Source organism: Andrena cerasifolii, chromosome 6 (assembly GCF_050908995.1).
Source record: "Andrena cerasifolii isolate SP2316 chromosome 6, iyAndCera1_principal, whole genome shotgun sequence".
Taxonomy (NCBI): domain Eukaryota; kingdom Metazoa; phylum Arthropoda; class Insecta; order Hymenoptera; family Andrenidae; genus Andrena; species Andrena cerasifolii.
The window spans coordinates 14,251,008-14,278,399 of NC_135123.1; the positions used below are offsets into that span (position 1 = coordinate 14,251,008).

The window sequence follows — 27,392 nt, forward strand, 5'->3', positions numbered from 1 at the left end:
TTCCTGGTGTAATAAAGACGTTTTACTATCATCATTATTATAAATAATGAGATCATTGGAATATCGCAATGCAAATTGTCGAGCGTCGCAACGATCAGCAGGTGGGATCTCGAAATTGTGAAATAAAAAAACCGAGACAGGCAAATTCCCGTTGGCAAACAGAATCGAAAAGTCCCTTATCGTTTCTCCATTCGAGGCCCCGTTTCTAAGCTACAAGCAATCAAAGTTTCCTCGAGCGCTCCGGCGTTTAAATTTCGCGCCGCGGAAGTGGAGTGCCCAATATCCTCGTATCTCGGAAGCGGGGCCTCGGATCGCGGGACGGTAAGGAGCCTTTCGATTCCACGCGGCACAAAGAATCTCAGTGTCGCAACAGATCCCACGAATTTCAGATACACCGCACAGCGCCATCTCTGTTTATCGATTACGCGTGAGGAGAGAGAGAGAGAGAGAGCGAACGATATCGGCATCGGGCTCGTGCATGCCAATAACGCATGCGTGTATAATAGAAAGCCTGCGTTCGGCTTTTCAGAACGAAATGATTGGAAAATCTGCAGGAATTTCGTAGCGAGAGCCGCGTAGAAGCCACGGGCGCAATCGCTTAAATGCTTGCAGGCTAATGGGACACTTGTAAACTTGTCTGCACGCGTGGAAGCGCTCGCAGCTCCCTGCGGATGCGGCAGACGTAACCAAGACCTAACCTAACCGGCCGGGTAAACACGCCAGTGACGTTTGAGATTAGTCAACGATGACTCGGTTTTGTTTCGCAGCGAGAATAGACCTGTGTTTTGTCGCTGCCTGGTCACGTGCGATATCTCGAAGTATGGACGGATAAAATTCGCCGTGCACCTTTTCAAAAGACCCGGCCGATTTTGCGCACAAAATCGAAAGTGCTCCGTACACGACAGTCCGGCGAAACTCTCGTTCATTCGACTTCGATCGGAGATCCATCGTTCCCTCTCCGTCCACGGCACTCATCGGCCATCGTCGCTAAGACAGATAAAAGGTACTCCAGACATATTGTTCTTTGGTTATCGGCGTCTACGAGCCACACGCGTTCCCTTCTGGCTTAAAGCGGCGATCGCGTTACGTCGTTCGCATTATTTACGCGTTGATGTGGCTGCGTTAACCTCCCGCTGACTCCGGCGAGGCGTCGCGCACAGGTTGGGTTGAAAATATTAAATGGTACATCACAGTCTGCTTCGCTTCGGCAACTGTTTGTCCGAGATAGGGGGGGAAATAAGTCTGACGTATCTTGAGGCAGGACTCGTTGCAAATTTCTTTCTAAATACATCGAGTTGCGTACGATTTTGTGTACTTATAATTGGATCCGTGTTCGGCGAGTGTCGTGTTTGTTAAAACTGCCCACCTATCTCGCACGATAATTAAGAAAGATGAGATTGAACACTTGCTAATCGAATTACTGTGTTTCGTTCTTAGCTGGCAGTGTAATCTTATTTTCCTCGTCGCGAAGGTTTAATCTTTCGCGTAATTAATATTGCGCGTACCGAACGGGCGGGCACTCGCCGACGAGATTCTATCTGCCCGAGTGTAACAACTTTCGTCTTGATTTTTCGAACAGCGCCTACATAGTCAACCTCGACCAAAGAAAAATGGACGTACAGACGCCTTATCTGGACGCTATTCACGCCGTACCTGGCAACACTCCCGGTCAGAAGTTTAAATGGCTAGCGAAGCTGATACGGGAACGGATATCGGAATGCAACAGCCTCGAGGAGGTAATGGAGTCGGACAAGATACCGAGGCTGCTGGCGCCGCTGGTGCAGGTGCAGGCCGCGACGATGCTGGTGAAGAGGGACCCGAAGGACCAGAGCAACTACAGGGCGATCGCGGAGGCTCTCAAGTCGCAGGACACGACGATAGTGAAGATGGCGCTGCAGGTCGACAGCTTCTTCGACGGCACTAGCGAGATTACCAGCTGCGACTATTTCGTCGACCACTTATTCCCCTACGTTTCCCTGCGCACGAGGAGGCGCATCATACAGAAACTGGCCTATCGCCTGGCGCCGAAGGACCCGGCTCTTGCTCAACAATTCTTCGCCATGATCGCGGAGCTCTACGGCCTCAAGCAGGCGTTGCCCCTGCTGCTCTCCTGCAAGGAGTCCTACATGTACGACACGATCGTGAACAGAAGGATAGTCCTGAGTCGCAGCCTCGTCAAGAGGATCTTCCGCAAGAATCCAGACTTTGTGGTGCGCTACCTCAGGCTGGGCAAGCGCAGCACCGACCTCGAAAGCAACCCGTGGTGTAACAGCGTCTACGACGCCGAGGACATCCTGGTGGCGCTCATAAAAAAGAGATGCGAGGCGTTCGTCGAGCTGTACGAGATGAACAAGGACCGGCCCCCGTCCGTGGCACTGAGCAACAAGTCTGCCGAGGCGTTCTTGAAGAAGGGATGGGATCACTTCCAACGGCAGCCCCGTCTGTATATAAAGCTGATACCCTTGAGGATAATCAGCGCGACCCGTATGGAGGCTATATTCCCCAAACTGTTCCCGAACAATCCCGAGCGCTTCGGCACGGACCAGATGCTCGGGTACCTGAAGTTCTACCCACAGGACAAGAAGCTGGACCTCCTGCTAAATACTTATCGCCAGCTCTACGGCAAGAGCATTATGGAGGACACGCGCAACGTTACGGTTACATTGCTGACGCTGCTACCCGCGGAGGAGCGGATCCGAATGGCCAGGATCAAGATTCTGGAGGGCAAGCCGTCCGCTATAATGGACTATCTGCGCACCTGGAGGTGCTACCTGCCCGTCGACGAGACCGTGCCGCAGATCAAAGACGAGATCGCCAAGACTTCGGTGATGGAGTACAGGGTCGGTTTGCTGTGCCAGATGGTGTACTGCTGTAGAGTGAACAACGACGATGCTGCCTTGCTGGGGGTCCTGACGTATTTCAGGGACAGGCACAGGAACGAGCAGGCCATGTTTCTGATGAGGGTGTTCGACTGCCTGCTCGAGGTTTACGACCTCGCGCAGGCGAGCGAGGCTGTGTGGGCGGTCCTGATGGAGATCATCGTGCGGGCTCACGTCAGAGACTCGTTGGCAGCATCGATCAGCACCAGCGTGCGGATCCTCGAAGCGGGCATCCACTTCAAGATCATTCACGGCGAGCCCATCGATCAGCTCATCGGGTTCTTCGTCGACCTGAAGACCCAGAGATACTCTCGGCCGTGGAACATCCTCGAAAAGTACCCCGAATACGAGAGGATGTGCCTGGAAGCCTGCCTGGCCGTGGTCTCGCAGAGGTACGACTCTGAAGAGGGCCTGTTGCACGTGGATAAGACCGAGATCCTCTACGACCTGACTTCGTCCATCTATCATTTCAACGAAAACCACGTGAGCAAGAGTTCTCGAATAGAACGCATGTCGATCAAAAACTATCCTTGGCTGCTGAAGGAGGTCGAGAAGATATTGACCGCGACCGACACCGACCTACGCAACGTCTACGTCATCGAGGAATTCCGGGATACGCTGCGGAAGCACGAGAGGGACATCTACGAGCGTCTGTGCGCGGATTCCACGAAACACAAGACGATCGTGGACGATATCGAGACAGGTAAGGCTCTCAGCTTGTTGCACGAAGCTCCGGAAGAGATCCTGGCAAACTGGCAAGAGTACCTAAAAGCCTGCCAGGATAAGTGGTCGCAAGGTAGCACGAAACGTTTCGTCAGAGCTACGCGCTGGTACAACGAGATCCCAGTGAGGTTCGTCCAAAAGTGCCTTCAGGATCTAACCAAGGAGAAGAGTGGAGTCTCCTTGGAAATCCTAGCTCTCCTCGTCCACGGGCAGACGTTAGTGAGGATCATCGAACCGCTGATCCCCACGGACAACACCATCGACATTCAGCGAAAGGAGGCGAAGGTCATTTACGATATGACCTACCACGTCATCACCAGTGCCAGGCTCGCTAATCCACCGATCCCCCTGCAACTGGTAGGCAGACTATGCGAAGGCGACTATTTATCGCTGGCTCTGTCAATTCTCACCAACATCTGCAGAACGACCTCGGCCATGGACGTAATCTCGTTCGCCAAGCTCATCACCAGTCAGAGGGTGTCCGTTCGAAAGCACGGCATAAGGATCATGTGCCTGGTGGCGTCGCGCAAACAGCTCTGCGACTTCCTTCTCGTGCAATGGAAAGCGGAGAAGCACTACTCCATTCGGGAGGTCCTGCTAACCAAAGCCAGCGACATGTTCACAGCGGAGTCCGACCGGCACACCTGGTCCCTGATCAAGCAAATGATCTCCACCATGGAGACCAAGGACACTTCGATCTTGCCCACCTTGATCAGGAACGTCGCCGTGGTTCCCGACGAGTACGTCGAGGACTACATGAAGCTGCTGTTGAAGACGCTGGACGACTTTGCGAAGGCCGACGTCGCGCAGCAGACTATCGAATCCTACATCAGCTCTCTGCTGAGAAAGATCACGCCCGCCATCTGCAATACCGTCTCCGAGGCATTCACCAAGGAGTTGTTAAGAAGATTCCTCTTCCACTGCAACGACGACATCGCCCGAGATACCGGAAACTTTGCCATCACCGCGTATCTACAGTCAGCTAAGCTCAACAAGCACGACGTATTCGAGGAGCGGATGAAGACTTTCGCCGGCATCTTCGCCGAGAAGGTGAAGAGCGGCTGGGACGTGCCGCACCCGAACACGTCGGTGTACTATCCCATCAATTACGCGGTCCACCACTTCATCGACAACCTGACCAAGACGGTCCTTCTTGCCGACGTGGAGCCACGGCTGATCGACGGGATGCTGAAGGCCTTCCTCGCGGTCCTGACGCCCCAGATGGCCGCAAGGCCTTATCTGCTGTTGGTGTACGCCAACGAACGGATGGCCTCGAAGACGCCCAAGAAATTCGGGATGAAAATTGGCCAGAGGATGCCCGAGCTGGTGGGCATCTTCTCGCCGTTCCTCGTATCATTTATGGTTAATACTATGAAATATCTGGTGAGTACGAACACGTTCAAGGACGACGACCAGGAGAGTACGCGGCTGGGTGTCATGGAAGGACTGATGCAGGTTGGGTCCCTCGAGGCCACTCTGATGGCCGTGCAATTGCTATCCGGGCCCATGAGCAACGCGAACAAACGTAGATACGAAAGCTTGCTGGAGCAGTTCAGGAAGTACGATCACCGGGCGATCAAGAGCGCGCTCGGCGACGTCATTAACAGCTTGGATATGGCGTGAATTAATTTCGGCCAGTAAAACAGTCAGGATGGTCGACCGATGGAACTTTGCTCTACTTTTCAGAATCGTCTGACGAACGTTGACAAACTGTTGGCATTTATAATTACATAAGAGCTACACGGCGGCGTCTCGAGCAACCGAATGAATTCTCGAATGGACATTACGAGTTGCTACTGTTTTTCTTTTTTAATGTTTCTACCGTGCGAAGTGCAGGGCTTTTGCTGCACACTTAAGGGATAACGTTAAATAATAATATATATATATATATATATATATATATATATATATATATTTTATATATGGTAGGGCTGATACGCGCACCAAAAGAAGACTGTGTTGCTTTTTCATATTTTACGATTTCTTACGTATTTTGTATCGAAGCATATTAAACGCTGAAATTATGCAAAGAATGTTGCGGTGTGATTCCTCCGTCCACCCTTTCCCCCGTGGCTAAGAGTAGCTCTGGATTGGAATGGAATTGTAAATGTTTCATCGGAGTTACTCACGCGAGCCGTCGAAACCGGTGATAAAATTTGGGCATGGCGCGTACGCTGTTGCTCCTGCTGGTGTGCTGGGCCAACAGGACCATCCGTCAAAAGTTATCCGACAGTACGGCTCTGAAACAGAAACAGAAGTCCGCGGTGAAACGCGTGTACCCAGAGGCAACCGAAAACTGTAACATTTTACTTCACTTTCGTTTGACAGTGACGCGCAATTCGGTTTTATTAAAAATATGCCCGGCTTCCGAGTCGCTTCTGAGTCGTCGAGCATTAAATAAGAATAGTGAAAATTCAAAAGTAATAGGTTAATAATTTTAATAAGGTTACCGCTGTGCAACTATTTCAACTATTTTCCACGAAGGCTCCCGTCGCATTGAATAGCCTCGATGAATAAAATATTTATGTATCTATGCCAATTCGTTTCTGAATAATGCGCATACAAAATTGAAGACACCCGAATTCTACCTCAGCCCTGGAATCGACTTTGGTAAAATACAAAGTCCAGGAGGGAGGAATTTGAACGAAGCATCTACAAATACTGAATTCTTCCTGAGAGGGAACAGTGATCTTTGTAGTTGCTATGCAGCTGAAGAGATTGGTCAGATATTTCTCGAATTAATATGACATCTTTTACAAATAAAAAAACTCTCACTTCAACTTAAACAAAAATAGATCTTCTTCAACGCAGCATACGATTTTTGAAGAATTTCCAAAAATAAGGAAACGGCAGCTTCGCAAAGAATTTTTTTTTATTCATTGAAACAGTCCGGCCTTGAAGGTTTATAAAAATTGAAAAAATTAAAATACGATAAAACCCGTACGCTACATTAAAGAAAATCTATTTTTCGTTAAACTGAAATACGAATAACAATGAAAGTAGACAGTGCTGCATAACTCCGCTATATTAAAACTTTAACTACCTAATAAATAATGTATGAAAATAAAACAAAGATAAAATGTTGACTAACATCTCGTTCGCTGAAAAATTACCTGAGGAAAGAAATTTGAAATTAACCCATTCTTTTACGCGGCCAAAGGTAGTGCGCCCCATTAGAAATCTGAATAGTTCCCGGCGCAACGCTCGAAACTGTATGTATACCAGAAGTCAAGATGCAACGAAGTCCCTCGCCACGTCTCGCCCGAAATGAATGTTGTTTTCACCGACGTCTCCATTAGGGTAACTTGCTCTTCCCTAATTCCGACCTTTTCATCAATTAGGTTGACACGTTCGTTTGCCTGGGACTTGTTGGCGCGCTGCTGAAAACTCTCAGGTAGAGGCGATACTTCAGGGCTTGCCTGACATGTGAACACGTGTCTCTGATTAATGTAAACGTCGCGTGCTCCACTTGTAACTTAAATTACACCGGGATGCACTTGCCGAGCGCGGCACCGTCCTACGCGGCGGCGGACAGAAATTGCGAGCTGAAGGTTGTCGCAATTAACGTGACCGGAAAGCTGATGAGTTTCCGAGACGTGACGGAGATAGTCGCGTTCGAAATAAAAAAAGTACCGACGTCGGCCGAGCCTTCACATTCTGACGGCCGGCACCAGGAAATTTCGTTGAATTACTGCCACCCCCCTGTCCACCCCTCGCGATTAAGTCCCTCATTAATCACGATCCATTCTTTCTGCGTCGCCGCGAGAAGCGTTTCGCGATGTTGCTGGAATCGAGGAAGGAGGATTTTTAATCTTAATTTTAAGGAATCGCGGGGACCATCTGAACTGTTTTAAATTGTGTCGAATCGAAGGGAATGAAAAAGGTAGTTGCGCTGCTCTGGCACGTTTCAGTGGTCGTTACTAACTGAATTTTAATCGTCGGATTCGTCAAACGACGTCGGCTAACAAAGAAACGCCGTCATCGAGCTGGCAATATTTCTGTGGAACGAAAGGCGAAAGATTCCTGGAGGATTTCCGCGGCCAATGGAAATATTTCATCCGCGGCGCGATAAATCTCTCCCGAGCGACTTTGAATCCCGCCAACGTGCAACGGTGAACTTTGTAATTCGCGAGCAACTCCTCTTATTGCTCGTGTTTGTTTCTATTTTTTTGCCAGCCGACGCGATTTCCCTTGGAACGAATTAATTCGAGAGTAATTTCACGTCTAATCAAGTCCCGATTGCTGCGAGATTTATTTCCCAGGAGCGCTCGGAATAATACAAAAGTTGGGATTTGTAATTGGAGAACGATGGCTCGAGCTATTCTCCTTCCATCCCCGTTCAACTTCGACGCACGCAGCTCAAGGAAGCAGGAAACGTGTAAACAGTCGTGGGTATACCTCTGGCATGACTCACGACGTTCACTTTCGCTCGCTTTCGCGGCTGAAGCCTCGAGGCAAGTTGTACAATGACGATGATTCGGGGAAAGGGGAACACTTTCGTGTGCACTCCACTTTTTAACATATCTTCGGATTGAATAATGGCTACACCGAGCGGACGTGGTAAACAACGAAAACGATCGTATTATTTTCACAACTGCATAACTGGACGCCTGCCTCACTGTTCAGAAATCGCCTCGAAACTTGACTTCAGAATTAAAAAAAAACGGGTTACGTTATGTTCAAGTGATCACCTTGATATTTCTTTAATAGCCTGCAAAAATTGAAGCGAAAGTATTCAATGGATACCCTGACCACCGATTTAAGATCAGGGGTCGAATGAAATAATTAACTTTTATAAATAAAAGTTATTTATCAAACTATTTAAATCATTTCCTTTCAGTTTTCAGTTAACTTTGGACATTAACACTTTAACTCTGTTACAAGAGTTCAGTTTTAACAGTGATTTTATGATTGATTAATAAAAGTTCTGGAGGATCATCGTATAGTTTAAAATGTAAAATATAAAAGTTGGGAATATTTTTTTAATTAGTATATATTGTTTAAGGAATTGGAAGCTGGATGTAGAATATAGAAATATTATAGTATAATAGAAAGCAGAGTTATTTCATAATTAATTGAAATTTTAACAGCTTCATTCGATCCCTGTTTAAAACGCATATTTCTACTATTTCTCTAGGTTAATGGGGAAGGCTTATTAGTCGTATATTAATATTATATTATTATATGGAGATGCATGGAGCATTCCCTCGGCTTTCCGGAGTCAAGGGAACCTACGGCAATTAGTCAGTCTCTTGAAATACACAGGATTCCGAGCACCTGCTTAAGCTCTTCAGACAGATCAGACTTAGAGCAATTTATCGACAAGCCACAGTGTACAGAACTTGTAACATCTCACGAAGATGTTCGAACACGCGCGCAGGATTTACAGGAAAGTTTCGCAGGGCTTCTGTAGATTTGCAGAGCAGTGAACAAGAAACTACGCGTTTCTTATACATGCCGCGGCTGAAATTTAAGGGATGCGATCACAGTAGAGAATAACTGAGAATCATTTTTATCACCTCTGGCTTAGGGGTGATCGATATTTATACAAATATGAGAAAGCAAGCTATTTTGATCCTAAATTCACAAACAGATTTGCAGAATTGCAAAAATATCAGTTTTTGATTTTTGCGACTGCATTCCACCGTTTCGAAAAATCTGAAAAAATTAGACATTAATGACCATACAACGACGCAAAAACTCTAAAAATATAAATATTGTAATTTGAAATTTTTACTTTGAAATCGTTATTTTTAATATCTTTGAATTTTTTAAAATTCGGTTTTGCCACTGAAAATTCTGAAAAAATTCACAGACACGCGTATCAATGGGCAGGAGGCCTCTGATTTTTTGTATAAGTTTCTATTCAATAGAACAAAAGTAATGGAGCTTAAACTGTAAATTACGTTTCACCCTGTAACTACCCTAGTAGTAGGGGTATCGGGTTGAAACTTGGCAGAAATAGTTTTCTTAGAGGAACCTATCGATTGCCACGAACAAAGTTCAATTTGGTTTGTGGGCACTATGCTTATCTGGCTACACCCTTTCTAAATATTCAGTTTTTACTTTCATAGAATTGCGCCTTTATTCGCTACCATTGGACAATGGCCGGAATCGATGAAACGTGGGTGTCGATCGTGCTGCACGATCGATTACTTTTCCTTGCCGAAAAGCTCGGATTGGAATGGCAAATTGGGAGCTCGTCGAACTGCTGACCATGGGGGTTAATCACGAGAGATCTCGATCCGAAAGCGCTGGTCGTTCAAAGAGAACCGCAGAGTGTGCTGGTGTGTCTGGATCCAGTTGGGCTCTGGGGATGAGTCAAGGTGCGCGTTGGCAAGTAGACGTCCGTGGACGTACGACCGAGTCCACGGATGCTGGTAAAGCTGAAATTCACCGAATACAGCACCCCATCCCTTCGGGTCCTCTGACCAGGCCAAAGCAATGAATTCCCTTTCATTCGGCAACCAATGCTCGCTTGGACAATCGCGAACGAAGGGGCACGAATTCTTGGAGGACCGTCGATCTGTCGTAGCTTGGATCGTAAGATCCCAGACCAAGGAAATTAAACCCCTGAATGGAGACAGCTGGAAAATGGATTCTCTTCCTATTGTTCCTGAACGATGAATTTATATTTTCAAAGCTTCCCACTTGACAATATGTTCACACCATTTTGAATCCACGAATTTAGGAACGAAGTATTGGATAAGTATGGTAAAAATGTCCTTTAAGAAAATGATTTATATTCGCGTGGAATTAATAATCGAGATTGAACTTGGCAAACGCCAGAGTTTCATTAATTAAGCCTCTATAGAAGGGAATTCTAGGATATCGGTACAATCCAATTTCATTTCATGAATATGTTATGTGGAGCAAAGCTGTACGATTGCTATGTTATGGTAATTGAATATGGAATTTCTGTGAATCGCCTAGTATCTGCACTGTAGGTAAATACACAGTGTCACAGATGAGTAATCGCCCAGGGTATTTTATTAAACTTTCGTATATCTGCAACAGGTTCTCAGAAGTCCTTGCTGATAGACGCCTATCCGCAAAACATTATTCCTATCGCGTTACTGATAATGGGTATCGCGAAAAATTCCATAAAAAAAAAATACGCGCGAATAGGTAATTTCGTTTCAGCGTAAAACGTATTACGACAACGTCGACAGAATTTTCAGGCAATATTGTTTGGAGCGCGAGAACATTTCCGAGAGGATTTATAAAGTATCGTCTCGTTTCTCCTTCTGTCTCCATTTCTATCTTTCCTGTCGCCGGATCTAGAGCCACGATCCTGCACGGTTGCTGAAAAACTGCACGATATAAAGATTTCAATTTGGATGACCTCATCGATATATTCTGATTCCACGGGCAAGGGAGCGGGATTGGGGACAGTATGATCGCGTGGAAGGTTGGCGCGAGCTCAAAATAGACTGGTTCGCAATTTGCAAATTCTAGATACAAAATATTCGAATATATTACAAAACAAAACGCCATTTTTATCTACGACAATTTAGCATTTTCGAAGTGAGACTTTCAAGTATACGTCGATATCAAGTCCATTAGTTCATCAGAAGCCTATATCAGCATAATTCCACTGACAACAGGGTTAAGTAGAAGACTAGTGGTGTAGTAGCTATTGACAGTTCTCGTCAAGTAACTATTTGACGAACAACTCCCAAACAGTGCAGGTGACTTCACTATTAGGGTAAAGTAGCCGAAAATGAGACCCATTTCTTAAGAAACGTCGTAACTCTTGGCTAAAAACACTTTTATTAAAATTCGACACACGTTTTAAAAGTGGAATATGTGTTCTTGAACAACCTACTGGAAAGTACTATAACAAGGACTCGGTTTCTTCGTAATAAAATAAAAACGAAAGTCATTCAAATACGCAGATAAAAAAAATGGGTTCCTAATGTGAGACACAGTTTATTTTTTCCTGAAACTTATTTTTTCTTTCTTTTTTTTCATAAAGACGGCATGAGAAATCTATATCTTCACTACCGCAGTCTTCGTGGGCCCAACACCGAAGTCTTCAGGGGCCCACCACGCCTATCAAAACACTTTATACGTACACGTAACCCATTGTTCACCTAGCACGTCTGAACAATAAAGACCTGTGCAAAACAAGCACTCTGTATCATAATTTTCTTTCTTAATCACTTTCATCATTCAGAACAATTTCTTCTTCACTCTCCCATCGGTTGAACTTTCACGGGTCTCATATTCGGAACTATTAAGTAGCTTCGAAGTTAAGGCTTCGCCATTTAATGATATACAACTACTTAGTAAGCCTTAAACTCCATTCCAAGCACTATACAACAGGATTTGTGAGAATCATTATACACTTACCACTTTAGAGGTATTTGTAATTTAATCGAACCACTTCAAAAACTTTCTGCGACGTATTTCAGAAATATGTGCAAAAATTAAAAAAGGACATTTTTAGAAAATAACGACACTTGAAGTTTGAAATTACTTTCCCCCTATATTTTTCGTCCTTTCAACGCCTTTGAAAATTATAAATTTTCAATTTTAGTATTTTTTTTCTGGTTTCCCTCCTAGCCAGAACTATATTCTTCAAAGTAAAAAAAGTTTCAGTCGAATCGGTTAATAACTTTTGGAAATACAGATCCCACCGTTTTGAGAACAGTGTTTCGAGAAAAACGCGTTTAAAGTTTTACGTGAGTGCCGAGTGGCCGGGTGTTACCCATGCAGTTACCGCTACTCAAATGCCTATAACTTCGAGAATTTTAAGAATTTCAAAAAATCCTTCTAAACAAGTATTCCTAAAAGATTGAACATTCGAAAAATGAAATAAAAAAAAATCGTCTTTTAGAGCGGAACCTCCCCTTAAGGGCACATAATCGGGGCTCCCAAACATTAAGAAAACACACCAAAAAAAAAATCGAATTTCTCGAACCGTGTCTCCTTTCCCCCCTTAATGAGCCTGATCCTCCGTGTTACTCATAAAAGTGCAGAGCAATTTTTTAAACGAATCGCTGTTTCAGGCACCGAACGTGCAAGGGAGCGATTGAAATGTGCCACCTACAGGTCGTGATCCTCTTAGCAGTCACGCTCCTCGTACGACCGAACGAAGGCTACAGGATCCTGTGCGTGTTTCCTTACGAAGGAACCAGCCACTTCGTCATGTTCGGCACCTTGGCCAGGGAGCTAGCTCGCAGAGGGCATCAAGTGGACGTGATCAGTCACTTCCCATCGACCAAACCGATCGCCAATTACACGGACATCGTCAGTTTAAAAGGCACTCGGACGCTGATGCACAGTAACCTAGGTGTCGTTGAGGCGGCTACCCTGAATAGACAGGGCTTGGATGTATTAACCTCGACGTACGGCAGTGACATATGCGAATTAATGGGCAGCTATAGGCTGCAGAAGTTTATTAAGAACCCACCGAACGATCCGCCGTACGACCTGGTGATCACAGAGGTGAATATAAACTGGCAGACTTCGAAAGATTTATTTATAGATAATGGTATATCAGTAGATAAATTTTGATTTATATATTAATAAGCTTCTTGTATAATTATCTCCTGATATATAAATAATTTATATATCATAAATATAAACGTCTGAATGGAGCCGGTCAGAGAAACACCGCCCCTCTAAATTAGTAGCGCAGATCCCTCACTGAAAAGAGTCCACCCATTTTCAGTACCTCGCTTCGATGTGCTACCTAGGATTTGGCCGGCTGCTCAACGCACCTGTGGCTATCATCGCAACCTTCCACGACTGGTCCACCATCAACGACTTCATGGGTAACTCTATGAACTACGCCTTCTTCTCAGGCATGCACAACGACTACGCTGTGGTGAAGACGTTATTCGATCGCGTGTGGAACTTCCTGATAAGCGCCACGGTGATGCACCAGTTTTATTATAAGACCTCGGTCCAGACAGAGATCACGAGGAAATACTTGGGCCCGCGTATGCCTGACATTAGGCAGCTGGAGAAGAGCGTGTCCTTAGCTCTGGTGAACGGGCATTTCAGTCTGCACGGAGTAAGACCGATCACACCGGCCTTCGTCGAGGTTGGGGGGCTGCACGTCGGTAACCAAGAGTCCGAACTGACCCCGGTAAGTTCGAGAAGCCTTCGGGTAAATTCTACTCCCTCGCAAAAACGCTCATTCGCGTCTACGTTTGGCGATCTAGGAGCTGAAGGCCTGGTTGGAGTCAGCGGACCAAGGGTTAGTGTACTTCACGCTGGGCTCGATAATGAACATCGAAACTCTGCCGCAGAAGATGTTGCTCGACTTGTACGCGTCGTTCGCGAAGATCTCGCCAGTCAAGGTTCTAATGAAGTGTATCAACGCGTCGAGGCTGCCCCAGGGCCTGCCCAGCAACGTCCTCACGTCCACGTGGATATCTCAGGTCGCCGTGCTCAGTAAGCGAAGGACCCTCGCGGTTTCTTGCTCGTCCCCGTAGTACATCGAGCCCTGCTGATAGGCAGAATACGAATTCGCGTGGCAGACCCAGATATTCTGAGATTCAGGGCCGAGCTTATAAAATTCAAACACCCTTATTTCTCGTAGAACATAGGAACACGAGGGTATTCATAACGCACGGTGGCCTTATGGGAGCCCAGGAAGCGCTTTACTACGGGGTACCCATGATAGGGATACCGGTGTTCGCGGATCAGTTTAAAAATGTGAACGTTCTGGTTGCTAAGAACGTGGCCGTTAGAATAAACGTCAATGACATTAATGAATCATCTATGGACGCTGCGTTGACGGCCCTTTTACACCATCCAAACTATAGGTGAGTAGTTTTTATCCCTTACGTTTCTTCTGCTCCTCCGATCGAGGCTTACTTCTCGCAACCCAGTGGAGCAATACTTGCAGGAGTGTCGAATGGTTTTGTGCGCATATTCCGTTCTCAGGGTCCCTTCGATTGTAATACTAATATTCGGAATATCTTCTGTAGTATATATGTAGGATTCTTTTTATTATTAAAGCTACCTCACAGGGATCGCAAGATGAAGAACAAGTTTATTAATATGATGAAAAAGTGTAATAGAATATAGTAAAATAGGCACAAGAGTTCACGCTTCGCTATATATATATGTGCTGTTTCAGGGAATCTGCGAAAAGATTATCGAAAGCGTTCCGAGACCGACCAATGAGCCCGCTGGACACAGCTGTGTACTGGATCGAGTACGTGATCAGGAATGGTCCAGATTCCTTGAGGTCTCCAGTAGTAGATATGCCCTGGTGGAAATTATACTTAATCGACGTGTTCGCTGTCCTGACAAGTTGCCTCGCGCTCGCTGTCTACTTGCTAATCGCTCTGACGAAACTTTTACTGAAGGGGCTGCACAAAGGCGCGATTGAACGGGAGAAGAAACACAACTGATACGAACTGCCTGCAATTGCTGGAATAACTTGGAATGGAAGGGGGGAATGTCTCTGGATAACTAGCTGCCTTCCTTGGAACATAGAATCCCACAGATATGGAATCTGTTGCCACGCTCTGTCTTTGGAGAGGCGAGCCAGGATCACTGCTCAGTGGACGATTTGTCTCCTCAAATTTGGCGATCAAGTCTAGTGGCTACGATATGCACCTTATTAATACGCACGATGCAGAGTGTTTATATTCAGAAGAATTGAATTGTAACATCCCACGCGCACACTTATGTCCTGTACAGTTTCATTATCCTTTTAATTATGTATCTTCATCATTGCGAAACGGAAATAAACGAACGATCTGATTGTCGTTAGGAAAGCATGTATGTTGATTGCGTAACTGATGTCTTCGGGTAATATCTATCCCCGCGCGTGCTTTGATTATATTATAGTAGATAAAACCGCTTCGTTTCTGATATACTTATAATGCTGTTACATACTAACACGACCAAAAAACATGATTTCCACCGTCAGCTTCTATTACGACACATGAACTACGTGACCACACTATTTTTAAAAGAAGAACAGTCTGTCGATTAAGATTCCCTTCTCGCCACGAAGAAATGATAAAACAGAGATGTACAAGTCGAGGCTGCTGTATTCTCCGTAGAGCAGTCTCCGAACTTATCGTTAGAAGAGCCCATCCAAGTGTCCACAGCTCTATTCGTTAGGTACTTAAGTCGAAGGTGAATCGAAGAGTCCTAGTAGAGAACATTGTGTCAGAGAACATTGGAAAAAATTTTTTAGTGCAAATTGTTCTACGCGCCAATGCGGAACACTATATTTAGAGAATTTGATTTTCGACGATTACAGTGTTTTCTACAAGGACTTTTCAATTCTCTAAATTCTCGCGGCTAACTTTATCCATCACCCGCAACGTTCTTGCTATTTTATTTGATTCTATTTAAACCAGAGTCCGCTCGCTTGTGCGCCCCTTAGAAATTTGTAAATCATTTCCCGTTGCGAATTGATGGAACTGAAGAGTGAAAGTGAATAGTGCGATATTTCGAAAAAAATTAAACGAAACAGCACGGTGCGTCTTGACGGAGGAATTTTTACAGACACCAAGTTGTGGAAGGAAGAGAAGAAGAGATGAAGTGCGCGAAGCTGCTCTTTCTCGCGGCAATCGCGATCTTTATACAATCGAACGAGGGCTATAGAATCCTCTGCGTGTTGCCGTTCAATGGCAGGAGCCACTTCGTGCTGTTCGAAGCACTGTGCAAAGGATTAGCGAAACGGGGACACCAGATCGACGTGATCAGCCATTTTCCATCGAAGGAACCGATCGCCAATTACACGGACATCGTCGATTTAAGCGGGACTAGGGAAAATGTGGTGAACAGCTTCTCGGTGCAGTACGGAAAAGAGTTGCAATCGGCGCTGATGTATTACGTCGCAAAAGACTTTGGTAGTAGCCTGTGCGAGTTAATGGGTCACGAAAGGATGCAGCAGTTTATAAACAACCCACCGAACGATCCACCTTACGATCTCGTAATCACCGAGGTAATTAAGGCGCTCCATTATTTTATATAAGAACTTAGAAGTTCTATTCTTCCACGAGCCCGATCAACGATGATTCTAACAAGCTATAAACTGCCAGAAACAGCTTGCCAGTCTTGTTGCTCGCTATCCGTTTACTTCCCACTTAACACTTAGATTTCTAAAAAAAAAAACTTCTTCGCTTGCAGTATTTTGGGTCGACGTGTTACTTAGGCTTCGGCCCGTTTCTGAAGGCGCCAGTGGCTATAGGCGTAACTTACCTCGACTCGCCTTTCGTTAACGACTTTATGGGCAGTCCTATGAACTATGCCTTCTTCTCGGGCGCACAGAATCAGAACGCAGTCGTGACGACATTCCTTGACCGTCTATGGAACTTTGTTAAAAACTTCAAAGAGACGCAGCTGTTTTACCACTACACGTATGGCCAGACCGAAACGATGAGGAAGTACCTGGGCCAGGATTTGCCTGATGTTAGGCAACTCGAGAAGAAAGTCTCCCTAGCTTTTATGTATGGACACCATAGCATCCACGGGATCAGATCCGTCACGCCGGGTATACTGGAGATCGGCGGATTGCACGTGGAGGCTGATAAATCAGAATTAACACCGGTGGGTTGGGGGAGGAAATTAATGAATTCTACTTGAGTTAATTTTAAGTTTCATCAAAACCACTCCGTGATACAGGAACTGAAGTCTTGGCTGGATTCAGCGAACCATGGGGTGGTCTACTTCTCGTTCGGTTCACTGCTGAACATCGAGACCCTGCCGCGGAGCACCATCCTGGGCCTGTACGCGTCGTTCGCGAAAATTTCCCCCGTCAAGGTTCTAATGAAGTGTGCAAACGCAACGGGATTGCCCCCCGGCCTCCCCAGTAACATGATCACGCTACCTTGGATACCTCAAGTCGCTGTGTTCAGTAAGCGACGAATCAAATTTCGCTCCTTTAAATATTAATCTGCCGCGTTACCTCCGCTGAACCCCTGGCATTTTTCGCTTCCTTCGCGCACTTTCTTTCCCCCCCATTTTTTTCTTCTTCTTGTCTCGCACGCTCACCTGTCCTCGCTGTTCGCTCTGCAGCAGTATCTCCTAGTTATGAATAGGCATGAACTTGCATGGCTAATGTGGAATATATTATGGAGCTTGATTGCGAAGTCCCCGAGACCACGCGATGGTAATTGGTGGGTCGAGGTGAGCTAAATTAAAAGGCTGCGGGGGCGTATTTCTCGCAGGACATAGGAACACGCGAATATTCATAACGCACGGCGGCCTTATGGGAACCGAGGAGGCGATCTACCATGGCATCCCCATGATAGGGATACCAGTGTTCGCGGACCAGACGAAGAACGTCAACCTCATGGTTCATAAAAATGTCGCGGTTCAGATACACGTCGATAACATCAGCGAAAGCTCCATCGACGCTGCGCTCAACGCTCTTCTGCACGATCCACGATACAGGTGAGGATTGTCTTTAAAACTCTAAAGCTTCGAGAGCTTCGTCTCTTTAAACGGGACGTTTCGTGTTTAGCGTCCAAATTCGAGGGAACGTCGAATTACGAATAAAACTGTGTCGACGTTTATTGGACCCGACGCAGGTACTTTGCTCCGTTTATCGGGATGTAAAAATTCCTGCCACGAATCTAACTTGATGCGAAACGAACTTTCGATAAACGAAGCCAAGTATGTCATTAGGTATTCATTAGCTATTAAATTTAGAAATGAAACAGCTTTCTTTAGAACTCGATATTCTCACAAATGTCGACGCAGAATATACATTCTATTTAAAAGAACGAAGTTGACCGATGATTCTTCGAAACGCTTCCACCTACGAGGAAAGTATTGTGCATACATAATGACCCCCTTAAACCTTGCACACTTTGTATGTAGGCAAGAATTTTTCAAGCTATGCATAATTTAGGAGTTACGTGCGCGAGCTTGACGCTCGGCTATTCTTGTTTCTAGACAGCGCTGGGGCATTAGCATAAAATAACGTTCAGAAGTGATCAATAAGGAATAATCGAGGCTGGTTTCCGACGTTTTCAGGGAGTCCGCAAGGGAGATGTCGAAACTGTTCCGAGATCGACCGATGAGTATAATGGACACTGCTGCATACTGGACCGAGTACGTGATCAGAAATGGACCAGATTCGTTGAAGTCACCAGCTGTAGACATGCCCTGGTGGAAGCTGAACATGATCGATGTTTCTGCTTTCTTAATAAGTTGCCTGGCCCTCGGCGTTTATTTCTTAACAGCCCTATCGAGGCTCGCGCTCAGGAGACTCTGCAAGAAGGCCAGCCACCAGAAAAAGAAATTGAAATAATCCCAGGAAAGCTCAACGATTGAAACGATTCAGGGAACACGACTGCGCCGACGATTTTGCAGGGAACCTTTCGAGGAGGATGCCTCTGGATGGCTTCCACACTTCAAAGAATATGGAATGTAAAAGACCTGCGATATACTGCAACTGTTTTTCTTCTCGAGGACACAGAGAACAGTTTCACCCTGCTCGGAGTGACACGAGCGAGCGACTTTGTCCCTTTGGAAAGTAGCAATAAAAATAGTGACAGTAGAAGATTGAAGAGTTCTGTAAACAAGTGAAAATAACTACAGCCACTGCTTCCAGATAACGAACTTATTAAAAACTCTTTAAAATAATTGAATCCCAGTTTCTTGCAAATTCTCTTTACGTGACAGTAGAAAATTGAAAAGTTCTGTAAACAAGTGGAAATATCTACAGCCACTGCTTCGAGGTAACGAACTTATTAAAAACTCTTTAAAATAATTGATTCCCAGTTTCTTGCAAATTCTCTTTACGGCTAGACCAATGCACGTAAAAAAAACGGAATAAATGAAGTAACATGCTCGATATTGTGTATGCATACAGAGTGATTCGTGAATGATGTCAATATTTCAGGGGGTGAATCTACACACTGGTAGGGGAGACCGGGGCAGATTGTAACAAAAAATGTTTTCACAGTTTTCTCTCGAAAGTGTTTTCCTCAATCAGGAAATAATTTGCGTGGTTTATTACTTATATATGTGGTGAACTGATTGCGTGAAAGTACGTGACAAAATCTTGGACACTTGGACATCTAGCTGTGGTACAATGTGACCCAGTCCCGGGGTAAATTGTAACATATCTATTTTAATTGTTTAAATACAAATATGAACACCGATAAACATTTCTAAGAAGATATAAATGAAAGCACATATCATTATTAAACATTTGATATACATGAGTTAAACTATAATTGCTTATTCGTCTGATTCTATCAAAATCTTTTTCTTCGCTTTCTTTACTTTTGTCTTTACACTTTCTTATACTTTTTGGATTCTCGATTGTTCTCTTGTGCGTCTAGAGCATCTTTTTCTGGTGTGTCAGCAAATAGCTTGCTTTATCACCATTTAGAGCGGAGTAAGTAGCAAGATGTGTCACTAAAACCGACGGTGCTGATATCGTCAAGCAGCTCTCGGATGCTGTGGGTTGCCAGATTTGTGGTTCAAAAGATTTTACTTATGTTACAATTTACCCCGCGTTAAAATCTGCCCCGGTCTCACCTATAAGTAAAAACGTCATGGTTCGTATACACCTTATTTTTCGAGTTATGATGATTAAATAAATATTGGATGATTAAATAAACATTGGGTGATTAAATAAATATTGGAAGTGTCCGCCTCGTGCCTCAACGCGATGTGACGTTTTTAATTATATCAGAGTGTTGGTTTGCCTGTTGCGTGAGCTTACACGTTAGGTACCGAAAGCTTGAGATCTCGATGAAATTGTAAAGCTAGTTGGGAGAACGAGGGGATAAAGATTTAAAGTAGCTACGGAAAGCCAACGACACGATCCTAACGACGGGTACTTTTAATCGAATTACCGAGTCACCCGTAAGTCCATCGAACACCCAGCGAACTACGCTTAATTCTGTTAAAAATGTGCAAGAACGTTTGACAAGCTCCGAGGAGTTATTAAAGTTTAAAGTCCGCAGGGAACTTATTCCGCTCGCAGTAATGCTTTTACCCCGAGTTAGGGGCCATTATGGCGCCCGTACAGGGTGGAGCCGCAACTTGGGCCATTCGAATTGTTTTCATTACCGTGGCTGGGGTGAAAAAAAATGGCTTGCACGAAGGCTCGGCGACGTTAAGAGTGCCGTCGTACAGCGAGATGAGCGTTAAGCACAGAAAATTTCAAAGACCTGGATCACCGTTTCTCCGTTTAACATTACGTGCTTATTCCTTCCTCCGATGTAGTGGAACGAGCGATGTTAACGAGCCGAGGAGAAAGGGCCACGCGGAGGGCATGCAACGTGGAATGTTAATGAACCTTTCTTCACAAAAGATGGTCGTAATAATCCCTGTGAACCTTTTACAAACATAATTGATAATTATGGAGTGTGCCAGGTTCGTTGTGTTTAATAATAATCCCACGCTTATTTTCCGTCTGATTAAGAGTAATCTACAGGGTCGTTTGAAAAAATGGTAAAACGTTGAAGGCTTCTTCGCTTCAAGTGGCTATTTTTTAAGCTTTATCGAACGAATCGTGTGATTCCTAGTTACGTATGTGTATCTGCTCTATGTACAAACACTGGCAAAAACTAAAGGAACATCAGATAATTCTGTTTCTCATTCCACCTATCAATATCTCTAGTATTCCCTTCGTAATGATTAAACTGCTAATCTGTCAGTCATTCTTGTTTTTTTTCCTTCCTTTCCTACAGCAGTACCTATTACAAAATTCCACTATCATTTATAAACAGCATAACAGCTTTCCTACGTTGATAATATCCTGGCGTAATGCGTGCAAAGGCGGAAGAGTACATTTCTGGAAACTCATCGTGTGTTTAAAGCATTGCAATCATTTCTCACATGTGACAGAGTGTCTACAATGGAAGGCGCATAAGTTAACTGGAAGATTATTAGCTCCCACTCCCCTACTCCTAGCAAACGCAATGAACTGGCGACATAGAATTCAGAAATTCAAGTTACTCGTTCAAAAGCCACTCGCGCGAATCCTGTCCGCTAAAGCTCCCGAGTTACAATTGATATTTACCTGCTGATACATCGGCGGGACCGGTATCGAACCGACGGTGAATCATTCGTACTTACACGCGGATAGGAAATGGCACTTCTCATAATCGGAATAAATTAAAGACTAATTAAACGCTTAAATCGATTTCGTCGATTGTGATAGCAGCGTCCAAGCTTGTGCAGGTGCGAAGTTGAAGAAGCAATCGCGATAGCCGCGAATTAATTCGAAGAATTTGTTACGGTAAAAAAGGTTTCTCGAAGGAGAAGAGTGAACTTCGCAGATACTAGAAGGGAAGGAAGGGAAAGGACATGAAGTATCTGAAAGTACTGCTCGTCTTGGTGTTCACCATTTTTGTACGATCGAACGAAGGCTACAGGATTCTGTGCCTGTTTCCTTATGAAGGGAGGAGCCATTTCAGGATGTTCGAGGTCCTGTGCAAAGGATTGGCAAAAAGGGGCCACCAGATCGACATGATCAGCCACTTTCCAACGAAGAAACCGATCGCCAATTACACAGACGTCGTAGATTTAACTGGGACTAGGAAGCAGATCGTTAATAACCTAACTATTGACGTGGGGAGGCAGTTCAACGGTTCGGGGACATATTACGTTGCAACAACCTTTGGCACGCAACTATGCGAATTAATGGGTTGCGAAAGGATGCAAAAGTTTATTCGTAACCCGCCACGCGATCCGCCTTACGATCTCGTCATCACTGAGGTAAACACATAACGTCCTCCCGACGACATAATAATAAATACCTACCGCCAATGCTTTCGTAGCTACTGTGCGAGAGTTATGAGATTCGTAGTCACCGTATTCTTATTCAGGAAAATTTTGTATTAAATATATACGTTAGAGATTCTATCAATATTCAGATTGTAGTTCGTCAGTCGCGTACGCAGAAGGGGGCCAAGGGGCTCTGCCACCCCCCAAGAAGGGGCTTTGCGAAGTGAAAACTGGATTTTATTTTTTATATAAATTTTTACAATCACCTAATGAATTTTATTGAATTCGCGTTAAAAATATTTTCATCCGTTCAACTCGGCTCCCTCCAAGATTAAATCCTGAGTGCGCTATTATACCTTATCAACCCCACTCCTTCGTTTTCAGTATTTCGGATCGAGATGTTACCTAGGATTTGGCCCCTTTCTTAATGTACCAGTGGCCGTTGCCGCCACATTCGCGGATATGACCGCCATCAACGATTTCATGGGCAATCCTAATAATTACGCATTCTACTCGGGGTGCAACTACGACAATCCCGTGGTGGACACTTTCTTCGATCGGCTGTGGAACTTTCTGTTAAATTTCAAGGAGCTGCATCTATTTTACCACTACACGTCTGATCAGAGCGAGATAATGAGGAAGTATTTGGGCCAGCATTTGCCCGATATTAACCAGATAGAAAGGACCGTGTCGTTGGCCCTCACGTATGGCCACCACAGTATGCAAGGGGCGAGACCCATGACGCCAGCAATAGTCGAGGTCGCTGGACTACACGTGGAAGCTGATAAATCAGAATTAACAACGGTAAGCTAGCGAACATCATCCACCGAGTTTCTACAAGTGTGAATAATTTACGACGGTGTCGGCTACCGACCAAGTACGTTCTGTGTAAAAAGTGGAACAGATTAGAGAGAAATTGCAGCAATACACCGCGTATTTCTAAACTCGTGCTACGACAGGAAAAGAGGTGATTCCATAATCAAAAGTAAGATGAAAATCAGTGGCAGATTTAAGAAAAAAGGCCCAGGTGGCAAACGTTCTGAGGGGCCCATTTTTTCGAGAAACTGAATAGCTACTTTACTAGAAGAGGACAAGTGTACAGAAAAGTATAGAAAAAAAATATAGTGCTTGCATAAAATCAGAATCTATTTTTGAAGACAGGGCCTTAGGGGGGCATTCTGAGCAGAAGCCCATTTTCTTTCGAGAAACTGAAGAGCTACTTTGCTAGAAGAGGGCAAGTGTACAGAAAAGTATAGAAAAAAATATAGTGCTTGGATAAAATCATAATCTATTTTTGAAGACGGGGCCCTAGGGGGCATTCTGAGCAGGGGCCCATTTTCTTTCGAGAAACTGAAGAGCTACTTTGCTAGAAGAGGGCAAGTGTACAGAAAAGTGTAGAAAAAAATATAGTGCTTGGATAAAATCAGAATCTATTTTTGAAGACAGGGCCCTAGGGGGGCATTCTGAGCAGGGGCCCATTTTTTGGGAGAATAAAGCGGTAGTTTACTAAAACCGGGCTCAGTCTGATAATACAGAAAAAAGCATAGTTTGGATAAAATCATAATTTATTTTAAGAATGGGGCCTTGGAGGCCTCCTGTGCAGGGGCCCAGGTGGCAACTGCTCATCGGCCGCCCTGTTAAATCCGCCACTATCGAAAATATAAAAATGAAATTTGTTTATTAAGGCTTCCTTTTCTAGAAAATCAGATTCTAAATGTTCATCAACCTTCGCTTTTATATGAACAGATCTCATTCCATATATTCGGCTTACGTTTGCACGAGCAGGCACCTGCATATCCTCGTTTTGTGCCATAGGAACTAAAGGAGTGGCTGGATTCCGCGGACCAAGGGATGGTGTACTTCACGCTAGGCTCGATGTTGACCATCGAAACGCTACCGCAGAGCACGTTGCTCGACTTGTACGCGTCGTTCGCGAAAATCTCGCCAATCAAGGTTCTAATGAAGTGTGCCAACACAACGAAGCTGCCCCATGGCCTGCCCAGTAACGTCATCACGTCGCCTTGGATACCTCAAGTCGCTGTGCTCAGTAAGCGAAGGACCCTCACGCTTTCTCGCTCTCCCCCGTAGTGTCTCTAGCTCCTGATAGACAGATTCGAATTCGCGTGGCAGACCCACGAGATAATCCAAGATTTGATTGTAGAGACGCTTATAGCCCGCGCGGCTGGAGTGAACTAAATTCAAACACCCTTTGACTTGTTTCTCTAAGAACACAGAAACACCAGGGTATTCATGACGCACGGTGGCCTTATGGGAACCCAGGAAGCGCTCTACTACGGGGTACCCATGATAGGGATACCGGTGTTCGCGGATCAATTGAAAAATGTAAAGGCTCTGGTTGCTAAGAATATGTCGATTCTAATGCACCTCGATGACATTAGTGAACGATCAATGGACGCTGCGTTGAAGGCCATTTTGCACGATCCAAAGTACAGGTGAGTACCTTCTTCCTTACGTTGCTATTGCCCCTCCACTCGAATCTTACTTTTCGCAACTCACTGAAGCAGTATTTGAAAGAGCGTCGAATGGTTCTTTGTGAGAGGTTCCCTTCATGCAAGGAGAATTACCTCAAGTTCCTTCAAGCATGCAGTGACACTATTTTTTGCTAATCAGCATTAACAATTAATTATTAACTTTTACTTTTGCCATTTTCCAACTACACGCATATGACGTTAGTTCTTACTTTCGATTATGTTATTTGGCCGTCTACGTTTACTTTTCGTGTACTCTATTGTGTTAGCTTTAGGTTTAAGTAGCTTTAAATGGTAAGGTTAATAACAGCTAACAGCTGTACCTCGCCTTTTGCACTCCTCTAGTGTTATATATAATTTTATATATATAAATAAATGAATTACATAGTTTTATACGCCATAAAAAAGCATTAAATTTTCTTTATAAATTTTTTTCTATCCGCTACAGTTCAGATGTACTGGAAAATAGGATCACACTCATTAACTTTTAGGGGGTGTTTTCACCCTTAAGAATCGATAATGAGCACGGACGAAAAATTACCAGATACTTCTATCGAGGTTCTCTACAAACCTGCAGAGTTAAAAAAAATCGGAATTTGTTAGTGTTGCAGATTGCAATGCAAATATTGCGAATGTATGCACTTGTTCTTCAGCAAATGTGTACTGCTTGCTGTTTCAGGGAATCTGCAAAAAAGGCGTCGAAACTGTTCCACGACCGACCAATGAGTGCAATGGACAGTGCTGTGTACTGGATAGAGTACGTGATCAGAAATGGTCCGGATTCTTTGAGGACTCCGGTAGCAAATATGCCGTGGTGGAAGTTATACTTAGTCGATGTTTTCAGTTTCTTAATAACAGGCCTCGCAATGATCGTCTGTTTGTTAGTGTCTCTGCGTAGATTATTGCTTAGGAAGTTTCGTAACAACGACATTAAGTTTGACAAGAAATCGAAGTGAACCAAAACCGAAACTGCTAGGCGAATTTATATACTGCGATCATTTTAGCGCGTCGATCTTAGACAGTTCTTAATAAGTAATCTTATTTCGGATCTTAGAATTTCAAATGATATGATTGAAAGTATGCTGAGGACAGCTACTTACAAGGGGAGGACAGCATGTGGTAGACACCGATTTTGATGAGCCTTGGCACGATGGATCTATGTCAAAAATAAGTAATTAGGTGTCCGAGCGTCTTAGCCAATGGGCCTTAATAATAGAGATATTTGCATGTAAATTATTAAAAATTTCATAGTGGCCATAGGGTTTTAGTGGGTAAAAATTTCACACTACCCTGTCGTCCGCGGGAGATTCCCATCTGGAGGCGTCGGGGTGTCTTTTGAAAATGTCTCCAGGTTAAAAAAAACTTTATAGATTTTTTTTATTAATTATTTTTTTATAAATTTTTTTTTTTTATAATTTTTTTAACTTGGGGAAATCTTCAAAGGGCACCCCGACTCCTTCAGAGGGGAATCCCCCGGGGCGCCAGGGTAGTATGGGATTTTTACTCATTAAATCCTCACGGCCACTATGAAATTTGTAATAATTTCCATGCAAATATCACTATTATTAAGGCTCTTTGGCAGAAACGCTCAGACACTTATTTACTTATTTTCGACATAGATCCATCGTGCCAAGGCTCGTCAAAATCGGTGTCTACCACATGTTTTTTCTTATACCCTTTAAAAATAAAAATGAAAAAGCAAGTATCGTAGAATGTTTCCACGCTACTGTAGTTGTAAAATATGTTGCAACATGTCCAAGTATTATGTTATCTGTAAATTACATGCATCACGTTTTCATCAAGTCGCCCTTCGTTAATCCACTATCAGCCATTAAAATTGCGTGCCGATTTTTACTTATTGATCGGCACAAGTGTCAAAATAAATTGTAATTGAAGTTGTGTAAGTCATAGCTGGATGCGACGTGACATACCTACGTGACTCGGTCGCGATAGCTTGATTTCAAGGGCACTAATTAGAGTTTAATAATCGCGAGCCGACGCCACGCGTGTCGTTCGTCATTAAAAGTTTCGCTAAACTGTGTCGACGCCGCTGTGATGATCAGCGTCAGGTTCACACAGTTCGCGAAGTAAAAGAGCACAAAACATCAGGCGTTACATCTACGGCAAAGCAAGATCTACAGGCACGAGCCAACCTCTTGATTTCCGGTGCAAATCACCTAATTGTATTATAATTTTGTTTACGTACCCAAATTTGTGCTTGTCGGTATCTACTAACGAGACTGGCTGATTATATGACTAATTAGAGTGACTATTAATCACAAAATTGAATCAGATGTTCGTAAACATTTTTAAAATAGACAGACTGATCGATGGACTTCAAGATAAATTTTATTTGCATCTGTTTCCATCCAAGAACGTATAGATACCTATTATCACTAACGTGTCATTACGAAACCGCCGTAAAAACAAGTTCACAATTCTTTGTGATTAAAAGACACAGCTGCACATTTGTAAAATGAGTATAAATAGGGAAATAGTAAATAGTTGTAGCGAAATCTACCATTTATTTTGTAATATATTAAGTATCGACATAGACAAAATTAATTACAAAAATTGCGTTGTAATCAGAAGGAAATTCCCTACATATTCACAAAGTTTCAGA

General features: G+C 44.2%; 3 protein-coding genes across 11 annotated transcripts in view; 2 read left to right on the top strand and 1 right to left on the bottom strand.

Annotated features, from left to right (window-relative positions):
• Positions 1-27,392, bottom strand: part of Dh31-r (Diuretic hormone 31 Receptor) — a 163,236-nt gene that overhangs the window by 60,414 nt on the left and 75,430 nt on the right. For 5 of the 6 annotated variants that reach the window (XM_076815798.1, XM_076815801.1, XM_076815800.1 and 2 more), the window contains one exon: positions 5,732-5,842. The exons of the other annotated variant lie outside the window; for it this stretch is intronic. In XM_076815798.1, coding sequence (XP_076671913.1) covers positions 5,732-5,842 — 111 coding nt within the window. The remainder of the gene's footprint in view (positions 1-5,731; positions 5,843-27,392) is intronic. 6 annotated transcript variants of the gene reach the window in all.
• On the top strand, positions 608-5,635 carry LOC143370525 (uncharacterized). Of its 4 annotated transcripts, XM_076815789.1 has the most exons (3): positions 608-1,003; positions 1,580-3,257; positions 3,288-5,635. In XM_076815789.1, exons 2-3 carry the CDS (start codon positions 1,611-1,613, stop codon positions 5,223-5,225), a joined length of 3,585 nt encoding a protein of 1,194 aa, XP_076671904.1. In that variant the 5' UTR covers positions 608-1,003; positions 1,580-1,610; the 3' UTR covers positions 5,226-5,635. The 4 variants fall into 4 exon arrangements, with proteins under 4 accessions (XP_076671904.1, XP_076671901.1, XP_076671902.1 ...); XM_076815786.1 differs by having other exon boundaries at positions 616-1,003; positions 1,580-5,635; XM_076815787.1 differs by lacking the exon at positions 608-1,003 and adding an exon at positions 1,017-1,160 and having other exon boundaries at positions 1,580-5,635.
• LOC143370035 (uncharacterized) lies at positions 11,230-27,343 on the top strand. The gene is made up of 16 exons (XM_076814630.1): positions 11,230-11,293; positions 12,617-13,055; positions 13,282-13,701; positions 13,778-14,009; positions 14,158-14,383; positions 14,701-14,974; positions 16,072-16,530; positions 16,716-17,135; positions 17,211-17,442; positions 17,756-17,981; positions 18,567-18,840; positions 21,843-22,271; positions 22,665-23,084; positions 24,096-24,327; positions 24,508-24,733; positions 25,449-27,343. Exons 2-16 carry the CDS (start codon positions 12,645-12,647, stop codon positions 25,723-25,725), a joined length of 4,758 nt encoding a protein of 1,585 aa, XP_076670745.1. The 5' UTR covers positions 11,230-11,293; positions 12,617-12,644; the 3' UTR covers positions 25,726-27,343.

Coding starts and splice junctions, on each gene's coding strand:
- LOC143370035 (XM_076814630.1), top strand. CDS start 12,645: ATGTGCCACCTACAGGTCGTGATCCTCTTAGCAGTCACGCTCCTCGTA. Junction 13,056..13,281: donor ACGACCTGGTGATCACAGAG/GTGAATATAAAC, acceptor ACCCATTTTCAG/TACCTCGCTTCGATGTGCTA. Junction 17,982..18,566: donor CTGCACGATCCACGATACAG/GTGAGGATTGTC, acceptor CGACGTTTTCAG/GGAGTCCGCAAGGGAGATGT.
- LOC143370525 (XM_076815786.1), top strand. CDS start 1,611: ATGGACGTACAGACGCCTTATCTGGACGCTATTCACGCCGTACCTGGC.